General features: G+C 40.3%; 1 protein-coding gene across 1 annotated transcript in view; it reads right to left on the bottom strand.

The window, feature by feature from the left end:
• Positions 1 to 11084, bottom strand: part of LOC110528168 (potassium voltage-gated channel subfamily B member 1-like) — a 110727-nt gene extending 99643 nt beyond the window's left edge. Inside the window, exon 1 of the mRNA XM_021609995.2 lies at positions 10423 to 11084. Within this exon, the coding sequence (XP_021465670.1) occupies positions 10423 to 10983 (561 nt within the window). The 5' untranslated portion in view covers positions 10984 to 11084. The remainder of the gene's footprint in view (positions 1 to 10422) is intronic.
• Positions 11085 to 15076: the final 3992 nt, after the last annotated feature.

Raw genomic sequence — 15076 nt, 5'->3', positions numbered from 1 at the left:
GGGTCAATATGAAAGTCATGTCTCAGACCTCATCTATGAAGCATACGCAGGTGCAGGAGGCTTGGCTTTAAGTGTGGGGAATGGTGCTGCATCAGAAGGTGAATTATAAATATGTACCCCCATTCTGTACAGGGAGAGCACTGAAAGTGAGACATAAGAAATTACATGAATAATTAAACAAGACATCGACATCGGAGCGAAACAAACCGACTGATGAAGAAGACTCTCTTAATAGATCCAGTGTTATGGTGATTTTACATGATTAGGCATGTTTGTATGTTTACCTCATATCTGTGTAAGGGTTTGTATTAATTACTGTATTGTATTTATTGTATCCTTTCATCTCTGTTAGTTGATAGTTGATATGTTATATCGTTATCTCTGCTAAAGAATGCTGAAATGCTGATGAACTTATTCTGATCTGAATAATCAGAGCAGAGAAGAGAGAATGAGAAACAGGGACGGCAAGAGAGACAAGAGTAAGCGTTTAAAGAGAGAGGAAAGAAACGAGTGATGGAGAGTGAAGAGGAGAAAGGGGTGAGATAGAGAGAGCTTGGGGAATAGAGCATGGCCCTCAGTGATCTCTGTCTGTCTGTCGGTGTGCCAAGCGCCCCCCTGCGTCAGGCTGGTAAGAGATATATGGTGATTGAATCAGCCAGGCAACAGAAAGGTTGTGTGCCATGGATTTATAGGCATTCAGAAAGCACAGCAAGACTACCAGACACCATCGACCTCTCAAAAACATCCCCTTCAACACACTTCATAGGACAGTCTCTCACACATCCTCTCAGCACACAGTAAACACACACACACACATTCAAAACCATCCATCCCTAGTCTAATCTTAGGTCCTAGTAGTCATAAAGCTACTGCGACAATCACTTAAATAACATAAACCCCACCTTGCTACTGTACTGCTCTTCTAGTGTGACCATCCATCCTCAAGTCATGCTGGGCTCAATGTGAGAGAGAGACAGGTTGGCCTGGAAGTTAGCATGTGAAGCCACACCCCCTCCTGTGGAGAAAGAAATCTCCTCGGCCAGCGGTCCAGTGGTCCACACACGCTACTCTGCCGCTCAGCTTCTCTCTCCCCTGCCTGCCTGTCCAGGGTGTGTACTGTCCTCACCCAACCCGACTTACCTTTTATCTTAATGCAATTGTCATTGATTTCCTTCCCCGGCTTAAAACAATTAGTTTGTCAGCCCATACTGGATGAAAATATATGGGACCTGGCGGGAGCTGTAGAACACTGTTGATGGCTTCACCCTGACAGGGCACATAGAGCTGTCAACCTCAGCCCAGACGGATGCTCAGTTAACTCCTCACTCACTAGTTGGCTGCTCACCATGAAGCAATATCGTGTCAAAGTGAGGTTTATGATCAGATGTGAGCAGGTCAGGGGTTCTAATGTAAGGTAAGATGTACAGGTTACAACCATCTGATACACCGTAAGCCTGTCTTATTGCATAGCCAAGGTTCTTATGCACTAGAGCGTGAACTGCAGAAGCAGAAACATGCTGAGACATGTTGCTGGTTCAAATCCATGAACCGACCAGGTGAAAAACGTGTTGTTGTGCCCTTGAGCAAGGCCCTTAACCCTAGACACTCTGGATATGAGCATCTGCTAAATGATTGTGACGTGAGGCAGGCTGTCTGCAGCTGAAGGGAGAGGAGGCTGTTATGTAATTAGTCCTACAGAGTCAGTACTGGCTGGGCAAAAACACAGCATCCTTTTTCATAGCTCAAGTCCCATTCTGGGTCCAAACTGCCATAGTTTCTGGGTAGAGCTTTGCACACCTGGAGTTTACAATATTTGCACATTATTATTTTTAAAATTATTCAAGCTCTGTCAAGTTGGCTGTTGATCATTGGTAGACAGATATTTCCAAGTCTTGACATAGTTTTTCAAGACAATTTAAGACAAAACTGTAATTAGATCACTCAGGTACATTCAACGTTGTCTTGGTAAGCAACTCCAGTTCATATTTGGCCTTGTGTTTTAGGTTATTGTCCTGATATAAGGGTCATTTGTCTCCCGGTGTGTGTTGGAAAGCAGACTGAAACAGGTTTTCCTTTCGGATTTTGTCTGTGCTTACCTCATTCCGTTTCTTTTTATCCTAAAAAACATCCCTAGTCCTTGCAGATGACAAGCATACCCATAAAATGATGCAGCCACCACCATGCTTGAAAATATGAAGAGTGGTGTTCAGTGATGTGTTGTGTTGGATTTACCCCGAACATAAGCCTTTGTATTCTGCAAATAAAGTTAATTTCTTTGCCAACTTTTTTTTACAGTTTTACTTTATTGCCTTATTGCAAACAGGATGAATGTTTTGGAATATTTGTACTATGTACAGGCATCCATCTTTTCACTCTGTCATTTAGTTTAGTATTGTAGGGTAACTACAATGTTTTTGATCCATCCACAATGTTTTCTCCTATCACAGCCATTAAGCTGTAACTGTTTTAAAGTCACCATTGGCCTCATGGTGAAATCCCTGAGCGGTGTCCTTACTCTCTGGTAACTGAGTTAGGAAGGAAGCCTGTATCTTTGTAGTGACTGGGTATATTGATACACCATCCAAAGTGTAATTAATAACTTCACCATGCTCAAAGGGATATTTAATGTTTTTTTTTTACCCATCTCCCAATATGTGACATAATTTGTGAGTTATTGGAAAACCTCCCTGGTCTTTGTAGTTGAATCTGTGTTTGAAATTCACTGCTCAACTGTGGCACTTTACATATAATTGTATGTGTGGGGTACAGAGATGAGGTAGTCATTCAAAAATGGTTAAACACTATTACTGCACACAGAGTCCATGCAACTTGTTATGTGACTTGTTAAGCACATTTTTGCTCCTGAACGTATTTAGGCTTGCCATAATAAAGGGGTTAAATTTTACAGACAAAATTACACTCTGACATTATGGGGTATTGTGTGTAGGCCAGTGACACATCTCAATTTAAACCATTTTATATTCAGACTATATAACACTTTTTTTAAAGTCAAGGGGTGTGAATACTTTCTGAAGGTACTGTACATACATATTCACGTGGTGATGTTTCCGTTTGTTAAAAACACAAACAATTTGTTCTTAATGTTCGAAAAAGGGCTTTTTTTGTGATTTTAATTCCCTGATCTCGACAGGTAAATTATTCCAGTCAGTTGGGCCTTGGTGTCTGAAAGACCTTACTCCAACATCCTGATGCAGCCTTGGAATTTATAATTGCTGCTGTCGTTGACAGGAGTAGTTTGAGTCTTGTAAAGTTAGGTGTTCCTTAATATATACAGGGAATTTAAAGTTCATACATTTAAAATGTATAAATCAATTTAGTGATTCATACATTGTACAATGATGTGTCTTACAATGGCATCCAATACTTCATCTGCAAAGATGGTTATAAATGACATCTCATTCATAAAGTAAGGTCTTGGTTGTGTTTTAATAGATGATGTCACCATCGTCTAGGATAGGAAGCAGCAGTTGGGTTACTAAGGTCTTTCTAATGGATACAGTAAAACAATTCTTAGATTTGTATAGTAACCCAAGCTTATAGTTAATTGTTTTTCTAATATAATATGCTTTCCAAAAGATAATTCCCAATCTTTCCTCAAACCCAGATGTTTCAAACAATCAACACTTTCAAGCATTGTTCCATCACTTGCATGAATTTTGAAATTGCCAGCTGTGGAGTTTATTCTTTGCCGTGAACCGAAGAGCATGAAATCAGTGGCGTGTATTCATGAATGCCAAATAATTGAAAAATAATAATAATAAAAATATCTATTTATCTTTCGTCTCTCTGTGTTTCATAATTTTCCTTCAATTCGGAAGAGGCTGAATGTATCTCACCAGAGAGAGCATTCAAGTGAGCGAAATAGTGCCCCTCTGTCTCTGTATGTGTAGCCCATCCAGCTGATGCTATCTGGTCGAGCATTTGGCCTCCCTTGATAAAACAAATCTGCAATAATAGCCAATCAGCATGGAGCTAAACTGAGTGAGCTCAACTGTGAATGGTCCTGGCGCACCGAAAAAAGTTTAAGGGGAAGCCAGTTTGGATTTGGCTTCACTCCAATCACATCACATCGAGAGCATAGGTAATTGCCAGAAACTCGCTGTGCATCTCATTGTGTTGTTGTCCTCCGGTGGCTAGCTAGCTGGCCAAAATTGTCCCTTTGCTAAATTAGCCATGGATGGAGATAGTGATTTGGACTTGTGGTTTTACTTAATTCTAAGTACTGGCCAATGATTATAAGGAAGATTCTGATCCAACCATAAATTCATACATTGTACCTCTGGCCTGAGAGGATGAAAGTTCCATACAGTATGTAGCTAGATGTAGTAGGCTAATGTTAAATAGCTGGCTAACCGTTGCCCATGAAACGAAGTTTGGCTAGCGAGCAAGCATTTGAGCCAAGTAGCCTAGGACATCAAAAACTAAAAGTGTGTACTGTATGATAGAGTCATTGACCATTTCGACAACATGAAAGGATGAGAGGATGGCACTGGTGTTTTTCTACAAATAGGGTGAGTCAATGTGTTCTTTCTACTTACACACACTTACACAAATCAGTAACATGGACAGCCACATGGCATCCGACTGCAATGCTCTACAGTACATCACTGGGGCCGAGCTTTATGCCATCCAGGACCTCTATATTAGTCGGTGTAAGAGGAAGGCCATAAAAATTGTCAAAGACTCCAGGCACCCAAGTCATAGACTGTTCTCTCTGATACCGCACCGCAAGCATTACCGAAGTCTGGGACCAAAAGGATCATGTTTTGCACTGACTCTTGCACAAGCTCGATGTACACTCACTGGACTCTAACCACACACACACACACACACACGCACAAAACACCCACACACATGCATTTGATAGCACACACACACACACACACACACACACACACACATTCACATTCCTTCACACTCGTCACATATGCTGCTGCTACTCTCTGTGTATTACCTAGTATTATTACTACTAGTATTAGTCACTTTACCTCTACGTACATATACATTTTACCTCAATTACCTCAACTAACCCCTACCCCTGCACATTGACTCAGTACCAGTACCCCTTGTATTTATCCTTGTTAGTGTTATGTTATTGTGTTGCTATTTTTCCTTTAGTTTATTTAGTACTTTTTTTTAACTTACTTTTTTAAAGCTCTGCATTGTTGGTTAAGGGCTCATAAGTAAGCATTTCACGGTTGTATTCGGCACGTGACAAATCAAATTTGATTCGAATTTATATTTAACTTACTTTGATTGGACTAAATTGTTTTTGGTATCTTTTAGTTGTTACTGTATTAGACGTTGCATAGGTGATTAGATGATGTTGAAATGTTGAAGTTGAAATGGTGCTGGAATAGTGGAGGCAGCTCCTGTTTTCTTTGTGACTTGCGATAACTCTCCAGTGTTCTAAATCAATAGTTGCTTAGTAGCCCGAAAATGTCGGTAATATTAATTTGATTGACCCTGCAGTAAGTAAGGTAAATGTTTTTTTTACATGCAATATGCTTTGTGGACTCTGACACCAGACATATGTTGCTCTACGGTTTTGTGATGAAACAAAGGTGTGGTATTCTGCCACTGTGTCTTCTTATTGTCTCGGCCTTAGACCTATGTATCACTGTGTTAAGGCATGTGAACTAAGAGGTTATAGAGCAAACAACACAATTATCACAACATATTGGTTGTAATATGGCTTTTTTCCCCCTGGCTTGGCTTCCCCAGTGATTTTACCCATGCATCGCTACTGCATGATATAGGACTTTGTTTGATTTTAAAACAAAATTATTTGCTAGAAACTATTTTTGCAAAGTGTTAAAATCATCATGGAGAGTTGCTTGTATCTACAAATATTTGAACCTGATATATAGAGCACTATCATCAGCATATAAGGGATTATGTGTATTCTGACAAATTAGAGGCAATTGATTTCTGATTATAGAGAAAAGAAGGGGCGGGGCAATACTGAACCTTGAGGTACTTCTTTACTGAGTCCAAGAAGATGTGATTTGTGTCCTTCTATGGAAACATTGTTTTCTATTGCTAAGATATGCATGGAACCAGTTTAGTGATATGTTAGTGAAACCAATGTTTTGAAGTTTTGCTAGTAAGATAGAATGATCCTTTTGATAAATCAAAAAAGATGGTACTAGTTAGTTTGCCTTGGTCAGATGAAGAATGTATATCATTAGTAAGTTTCACTAATGCTGTAGTGGTATAATGTTTGGGTCTAAATCCAGATTGAAAGGGTGAAATTAAATTAAATCTATCTAGGTACTGACACATTTGGGAATGAATGAATTTCTCAAAGATTATTGCAATTCAACATATTACTGATATAGGACTATAGTTATTTGAGTCTAAGGAGGTTTCAGCTTTAAGAAAGAGGGTTCACTCAGGCACATTTACACACAAAGGGTATTTCACAAGTCGGTAAAGACAAGTTGAATAGATCTGCTAGGGCAGGGGTCCAAACTGGCTCTGGAAGTAACGTCAGCACAAGAACTGTTCATCGGGAGCTTCATGAAATGGGTTTCCATGGCCGAGCAGTCGCACACAAGCCTAAGATCACCATGCGCAATGCCAAGCATCGACTGGAGTGGTGTAAAGTTCGCCACCATTGGACTCTGGAGTGATGAATCACGCTTCACCATCTGGCAGTCCGACAGACAAATCTGGATTTGGCGGATGCCAGGAGAACGCTACCTGCCCCAATGCATAGTGCCAATTGTAAAGTTTGGTGGTGGAGTAATAAAGGTCTGTCATGTAGTGTACAGTGCCTTGCGAAAGTATTCGGCCCCCTTGAACTTTGCGACCTTTTGCCACATTTCAGGCTTCATACATAAAGATATAAAACTGTATTTTTTGTGTGAAGAATCAACAACAAGTGGGACACAATCATGAAGTGGAACGACATTTATTGGATATTTCAAACTTTTTTAACAAATCAAAAACTGAAAAATTGGGCGTGCAAAATTATTCAGCCCCTTTACTTTCAGTGCAGCAAACTCTCTCCAGAAGTTCAAGTGAGGATCTCTGAATGATACAATGTTGACCTAAATTACTAATGATGATAAATACAATCCACCTGTGTGTAATCAAGTCTCCGTATAAATGCACCTGCACTGTGATAGTCTCAGAGGTCCGTTAAAAGCGCAGAGAGCATCATGAAGAACAAGGAACACACCAGGCAGGTCCGAGATACTGTTGTGAAGAAGTTTAAAGCCGGATTTGGATACAAAAATATTTCCCAAGCTTTAAACATCCCAAGGAGCACTGTGCAAGCGATAATATTGAAATGGAAGGAGTATCAGACCACTGCAAATCTACCAAGACCTGGCCGTCCCTCTAAACTTTCAACTCATACAAGGAGAAGACTGATCAGAGATGCAGCCAAGAGGCCCATGATCACTCTGGATGAACTGCAGAGATCTACAGCTGAGGTGGGAGACTCTGTCCATAGGACAACAATCAGTCGTATATTGCACAAATCTGGCCTTTATGGAAGAGTGGAAAATGAAGCCATTTCTTAAAGATATCCATAAAAAGTGTTGTTTAAAGTTTGCCACAAGCCACCTGGGAGACACACCAAACATGTGGAAGAAGGTGCTCTGATCAGATGAAACCAAAATTGAACTTTTTGGCAACAATGCAAAACGTTATGTTTGGCGTAAAAGCAACACAGCTGAACACACCATCCCCACTGTCAAACATGGTGGTGGCAGCATCCTGGCTTGGGCCTGCTTTTCTTCAGCAGGGACAGGGAAGATGGTTAAAATTGATGGGAAGATGGATGGAGCCAAATACAGGACCATTCTGGAAGAAACCTGATGGAGTCTGCAAAAGACCTGAGACTGGGACAGAGATTTGTCTTCCAACAAGACAATGATCCAAAACATAAAGCAAAATCTACAATGGAATGGTTCAAAAATAAACATATCCAGGTGTTAGAATGGCCAAGTCAAAGTCCAGACCTGAATCCAATCGAGAATGTGTGGAAAGAACTGAAAACTGCTGTTCACAAATGCTCTCCATCCAACCTCACTGAGCTCGAGCTGTTTTGCAAGGAGGAATGGGAAAAAATGTCAGTCTCTCGATGTGCAAAACTGATAGAGACATACCCCAAGCGACTTACAGCTGTAATCGCAGCAAAAGGTGGCGCTACAAAGTATTAACTTAAGGGGGCTGAATAATTTTGCACGCCCAATTTTTCAGTTTTTGATTTGTTAAAAAAGTTTGAAATATCCAATAAATGTCGTTCCACTTCATGATTGTGTCCCACTTGTTGTTGATTCTTCACAAAAAAAATACAGTTTTATATCTTTATGTTTGAAGCCTGAAATGTGGCAAAAGGTCGCAAAGTTCAAGGGGGCCGAATACTTTCGCAAGGCACTGTATGTTACAAATTGCAATTTGTACAATATGCAAAACGACTGATACGTTACGAATTCCAATTTGCTGTGGCTAATGTTAGCTAGGTGGCTAACATTAGCTAGGCTAGGGGTTAGTTAAGGTTAGGGTTAAGAGTTAGATTAAAGTGTTGAGGTTAGGGAAACGTGCTAAGTAGTTGCAACGTAGATAAACAGTAGTAAGTAGTTGCAAAGTTGCTGAGAAGCTAAAATGCTGAAGTTGTCTGTGATGAGATTCAAACACGCAACCTTTGGGTTGATGGACATTTGCGTTATACGCTTACCCATCAACCCCACCAACCACCCTACTTTCCAGATGTACATTTACCATGTTATGTCTAGTCTATGAGACCAGGCTGGGCAAATACCTGACAGAGGACATGGCCCTTAGCTTCTTTTTTCAGCCCTATTGTATGTGTGTATAAGTCCCTTGGGAGGGTCTTCTCAGAAACTAAAATAACATCTAATACACAGTAGGCAGAGCAGGCCAAGTTCATTGCCAGTACAAATCAGGAAGGGAATGATCCATAAACTCTACAACGTCTTCATAAAAAGTTAATGCTGCATTGGTTACAAGTAAGTGGAAAAAGGTATAGAAAAACAAAGCAACACTCACATTTGCCATGCCAGCTATATAATGATACCTGTACAATATTGATTCCCACTTTCCAAATTATTACTATTTACAGTTGTTGTGTTCAGAACATGTTATTGTATTATTATTATTAATGTAAACTGAATATTGATATAATAAAACAGTAGTTATCATAACACGACTGTGTCCATTGGTCCAGCCCAGTGAATGTGTTGCTTTGCTTTACGGCTGCAGCGTGAGCTATGAGCCGATAAATTTCATTATGGATCATTTTACCAGGAATAATTTCCCAACTACATACATTACATTCATTATGACATCCAAAAACAAGAATAAGTTTGTATTCTCGATTAAACTGACGATAATCAGTTGAAGAGTTACATTTATGTATTGGTTTTGAATCATGCATCGATTTTCTCCTGTCCCCTGAGATGCATATCTCTAGTAAGATATATTTCGCACTCCTTCCTCTTTCAATTTGCCAATAAAAATATGAACTAACATCCTGAAACAGGTTGCCTCTTCAGTTCAAGAGACCTTTATAAGAATCACACTGGGTTTGAAATCAAAGAGACCGTTGGAGTCTGAAACTGACAGAGTTTCAGATCATTAGACAAGATCATTAGAACTACATGCATTCAATCACACACTGATCACCAACTGGTCCTTGTACCTGTGCTTCCCACTTCCCAGTTGGCTACTGCCCACTTGTCTCCAGACAAAAATCAGTATTCTAAGTTTTAAATATGAGGGCAACATCAGCTATATGCATAACATCAGATCAGTCTGTCATGATGGACCTAATGCTCTGTTCAATTGGTATTGAGAGGTGGCTCCGAGGTGATGGGAGCCACCCATGCATCAGAGGCCACAAAAGGCTTTATTTATGTCAACCTCATGAAGTCAACCTGCAATGACATGCTACCTCACAAACACACTCATAGTACGAGTCCTACTGTAGCACTTACAAGTATAGAAACTTAAAGTATTCAATGCAACACTGTTCGTATTGCTTGAAGGCTTATGTTGATTAAATAAATAAATCAAAGTCAATATTTGTTAGTTATGACTTTCCTCTTCAGAACAACTCTCACCCTCAAGGACAGGCCATGGCATTGTTGAAAGATTAACAATGTAATAAGTAAATAATTTGTCAACAAAATGTGGCACCTTTTTATTACTTGTTGAATGTAATACAAATTACTAAATTGAATTGTGTAGACTGGCAGTAAGCCACCAATAATGTTACCTAGGAGGACCTAGGTCAAGTTACATTTGCTTATTCATTGCTGATCCACTTAAAGTGAGATGACACGCAATGCATGGCAGGGCTATAAGCCCATGCAGGAAAACGTTCAGATAAACTTGAAGAGATAGCCTACCTGTCTTAGTGCTTACCTTAGCAGCTAACGATGAACTAGGCTTCTCCAGGAGATCCCAAAGTTTCTTTTGCTTCTCAAAACAACATGTGGTATCAAAATCCTCGCCTTCCCTGGTCTTCATAGACTCAGCCTCTCGTTTGAGCTCCTCATTCATCTGTTCCTTCTTCTGGTGGTACCTGGCCTGGCAGCAGGACTCCAGGTAGATCTCATCTATACCCCAGTAGTCCAGCTCCTGACTGAAAGACAGAGCACACATCTCCTCCATCATGTGCAACTTTCCCGTGCGGGAGAAATTCAGAATGGACGTGAAAGCCCCAGGGTGTCTGTCGAAAAAATACTCATTATCATCCAAACTGTAGTCATCGCATATCTCCATGAGAGACTCGTGGGTGTTACAGTCTCGTAGCTTGCCCAGCCTTGTTCGGGGCAACCTGTCCAGCGTTCTCCATAGAACTTCGTGGAGAAGACCACCAACATTGAGTGTCACCCGACGGGTGTGCGACTTACTACGGATGATTTCCACCGGCTCCGGTGGAAGCGATGTGGTCGACCGAGGGCCCCCTTTATTCATTCTCATTCAAGACGTTCGGCAACTTGAAATTGAATAATGTCCAAAACTATAGGGTCAGACAGGTCCAGAAGACACGATCCTACATTAGGGTATGTTCTCCCCCATTACCGTGGCTGCGAAAAGAGGAAAAGAGGAACATCAGTGCTATATCAAATTACCATCGAATATGATAACCTACAGACCTGATAGAGAACGTTTCTCACACAATGTCAGGTGGTTTATCCATTCATTAGAGAACCAAACATACTATTTAATCAGCTTTAAGATGCACAGCCGCTTTCCTCGCTGATGAGTGAGCAGAGTGAGGGAAGCCAATGATTAAATCGGCTCCACTCGCGAGCGCTGTCTAGTGCTGAAAACACCTAAAACTGTTAATACAGAAAACCATCAAATTTCCCCGCTGTGTGCTGTCCCCAAACTTCGGCGCTGAAATCATTTAACTTCAGCACCACATAAAAGAGCGGGGTTTCACGAGAGCGAGGAAGCTGCGACCTGACATTTGAAGGTGTTCTTGAACTCATCTCACTAAAGAGATACAGTATTAGCCCTACTAACACAGATAAGCAGGGGAGTTCAGACTCAGCGAAAACTAAATTAGGCCTACTCTGCAAACAATGCTAATTATTATCTTGACCAAGTTTTCTATTTACTTTGAGCAAATAACGAAGGTTATCATAAACAAATTTTACATTATGTATATTTTGTAAATTTCACACCATTTAAATCACACCAAAGTTTTGAAATGTATTTAGCGCAACAAGCAACTTCCATGTGCCTTACTTAACCTACAATAATTTGCGCAAAACAGACTCGACATTAGTGTGATAATTAACCAGTGGTTTGTGAGTTTTAATGAAGAGAATTCGAAGCATTGCTCGTTAGGCTTTGGCTAAAACATTTGGATCAGTCAAATAGTGTTCCTAAAAGTGCATGTAATTCTAAAAAGTAAAATGTTTCACAAAAGCGAAAGAAATTACACAATTTCCAATCACATTTTGAATTCCTGCAATCGATGGTCTGATCATAACCATGATAGGCCTATAGATGGGTTAGCTACAACATTATGGTAGTCAAAGTGCAACAGATTAAGACGAAAATAATGACAGATATTATAGTCATGATACTTACATATGTTACTTTTAGCCTGAGAGTGTAAGAAGAAACATTTCAACATCTTAAAAAAACATTGTGCTGAATTGTTGCTCCGCTCATCGCCTGCCTATTGGAGGCTGTTTTTAGAGACATCACCCCCGCAACAGACATGTTTAAAATGGGGTTACACGTGCTGTAAAATCTCAAGTCAAACCAGTGTCCTGCTCTTCCCTTACGGAACGGATCAACAAGTATGATGTGACGATGTGAATGCACCGATTCCTCTCTACCTGGTTGCTGAGTTGTGTGCCTGTACCGTGCGTGACGGGCTACGCTCCAGCGGGGTTCTGCAGGGGCTGATTTTGCCGAGGCTGCGCTCCTCCAACCAGAAGCTGCACTGCCGGGGGGATGCTGCTTAAACCCATTCGGTATGAAAGGGGCTGCGCTTGCACATCCTCTACAACCCAGAGTCTTCCAAAAGCCAGTAAACACAAAACAATCACGAGGTAATAGATTTACTACATAAATAGGTAACCTTCAGGCTTCAGCTGCAATGATTTATTGTAAAGCGCTATAGGGTGATGAGAAATTACGCAGTTGCTCTCTCTTTGTGCCCCACTCTTTGCGACATGGAACAACAGTGTGCATTGGAGTATAATTTTTTTTAAACGATGTTTACAGTCTTGGCAGGGCAGAGTTGTTTTGGTCTCCCCTGCAGTGGGCATGATCAATGGCCAACATATACACAATGACACAAAACCATAAAGACTACAAATCAAGCAGCAATCACTGGGTTCAGCACTATTGTGCGCAATAGAGGACAGGTGTTTGTAAGTTTCCATCCAATTGGCAAACGATTTTCATGCTAATATTCTAAAATATATTCTAAAATATTCTAAAATGCGCATTTTTTCACCATAGGTGTGTTTCCTTCAAATTGACTTGTTCCGGATAAAAGGCTTTTTTTGTGGTTGGTTACATTCCCATGTACCGAATTAAAAAATACAAGTTAAATCGGTTTCGATCGTATTTTCAACTCTACAGATGGTTTTGCCACAAAAAAAGGTTGCATTTATGTGCCCACTCTGGTATTGGCAAGTGTGCTCTAGCCCACAGCTTGCAGATACATTGCGGATATAACCTACATGATGAGATTATTCGGGACGGATCGAAATTTACAGAATGGTCACATGGAAGAAAATGGGGGAGGGTCATGCTTTTTCAATTTCAGTCAAGGGGAGGGTTTAGTATTTTTAAAATATAGTCCAGGGGAGGGTCATATAATTTGTAATTGGTGAAATTTCAATATTTCTTAATGTTTTAGAATTAGTTGTTTAATTAGGCTATATCAGTGGCGATTTTAGCATGTGAATATTGGTGGGGAAAACATAAGACATGTGTTTTAGTTGCATGCCAGCAAAGACACTACACAACACAACATTAATTGCACTATTAAGGTGGCACACAAACTGTTAGAGCTTACATAAAGCTGTCCCAACATCAGAGTCCCAACACCTTACCACTGCTAGACCTGGCTATCAGCAGAGCCTTGTCTGGCAGTGAAACAGTTAGTTCAGCCTCATTTACTGCCTTTAAAGAAAACATAGCTGATATGGCTGACTTGCTTCAACAAATGTGGTTTCAACTGACAATTGAGATGTACAAACTATCGCATAAGGGGAAGACAAGCGAATAAGAGGCAATCCTTAATTTTGATTAAGACATTAATGAGCGAGCTAGGAGAGACGAGTCAATATAACTATTTGTTTAGCACTTTTGAAATGTACAGGATAGAATTCAGAACATGGGCACTTCTTACAGTATTCTCCCTGTACACCAAAACAGAACCATGTGATAAATAAAGGGGGCATATAAGCAGACGATGAAAGCTCAATATTTGATGAAGACATTTCTCTAAAACAGGGCTATAGGCTACTTGTGCACCACTAAGTCAGAACGGCAGGCTAAATTATGAGGGTGAGGCGCATGGGCTACTAACAACTTACTACACAACATACACATAGTATTACTTTCTTAGCTACAGTACACATATCTCCCTGGCATATTACATAATTTATGCAGCAGCATACAATACGTTTTTGGACTCACCTTGATGTGATGTGGTGGGCACATTTTGTCATCAAAGTCTGGCATTCTCTGGATTTATGGTGCTTTCAAGACAACTGGGAACTCTGGAAAAAAACAAGGTTGAATCATGATGTCAGTAATCTTCAGGTCGGAGCTCTAGAAAGCGGCCTGAGTTCCCAACTTGGTATTTTGAGTTGGATGACCGTTCAAAACATTTTCCCAGTTGGAACTCACTTAAGTCTGAGATTTCCCAGCTCTGAGTTTCCAGTTGTTTTGAACGTGGCAGAAGTCATGCTGGATTGACAGCATGGCCAATGTTGAATATTTATCCTTTTAAAAAAGTGAGATTTTTGAAATAGCCACCCTTTGCCTTGATGACAGCTTTGCTTGGCAATCTCTCAACCAGCTTCATCAGGAATGCTTTTCCAACAGTCTTGAAGGAGTCCCCACATATTCTGAGTACTTGTAGGCTGCTTTTCCCTCACTCTGCGGTCCGACTCAATTTGGTAAATCACAGACAGTGTAAGTTTATCGATAGTCTAGCATAGCATTATGTCCAGCTAGCAGCAGGAAGCTTGGTCACGAAAATCAGAAAAGCAAGCAAATTAATCGTTTACCTTTGATGATCTTCGGATGTTTTCACTGACGAGACTCCCAGTTAGACAGCAAATGTTCCTTTTGTTCCATAAGGATGATTTTTATACCCCAAATACCTCTGTTTGTTTGTCACGTTATGTTGAGAAATCCACCGGAAATAGCGGTCAGGACAACGGCGAAAAACATTCCAAATTATATCCATAATATCGACAGAAACATGGCAATCGTTTTTTTATAATCAATTCTCAAGGTGTTTTTCAAATATCTATTCGATAATATATCAACCGGGACAATTGGCTTTTCAGTAGGACCAAGAGGAAAA

The sequence above is a fragment of the Oncorhynchus mykiss genome, chromosome 7, assembly GCF_013265735.2.
Source record: "Oncorhynchus mykiss isolate Arlee chromosome 7, USDA_OmykA_1.1, whole genome shotgun sequence".
Lineage (NCBI taxonomy): Eukaryota > Metazoa > Chordata > Actinopteri > Salmoniformes > Salmonidae > Oncorhynchus > Oncorhynchus mykiss.
Note: the sequence above shows the minus strand (reverse complement) of the source record. Positions and strands in the feature narration are given on the sequence as shown.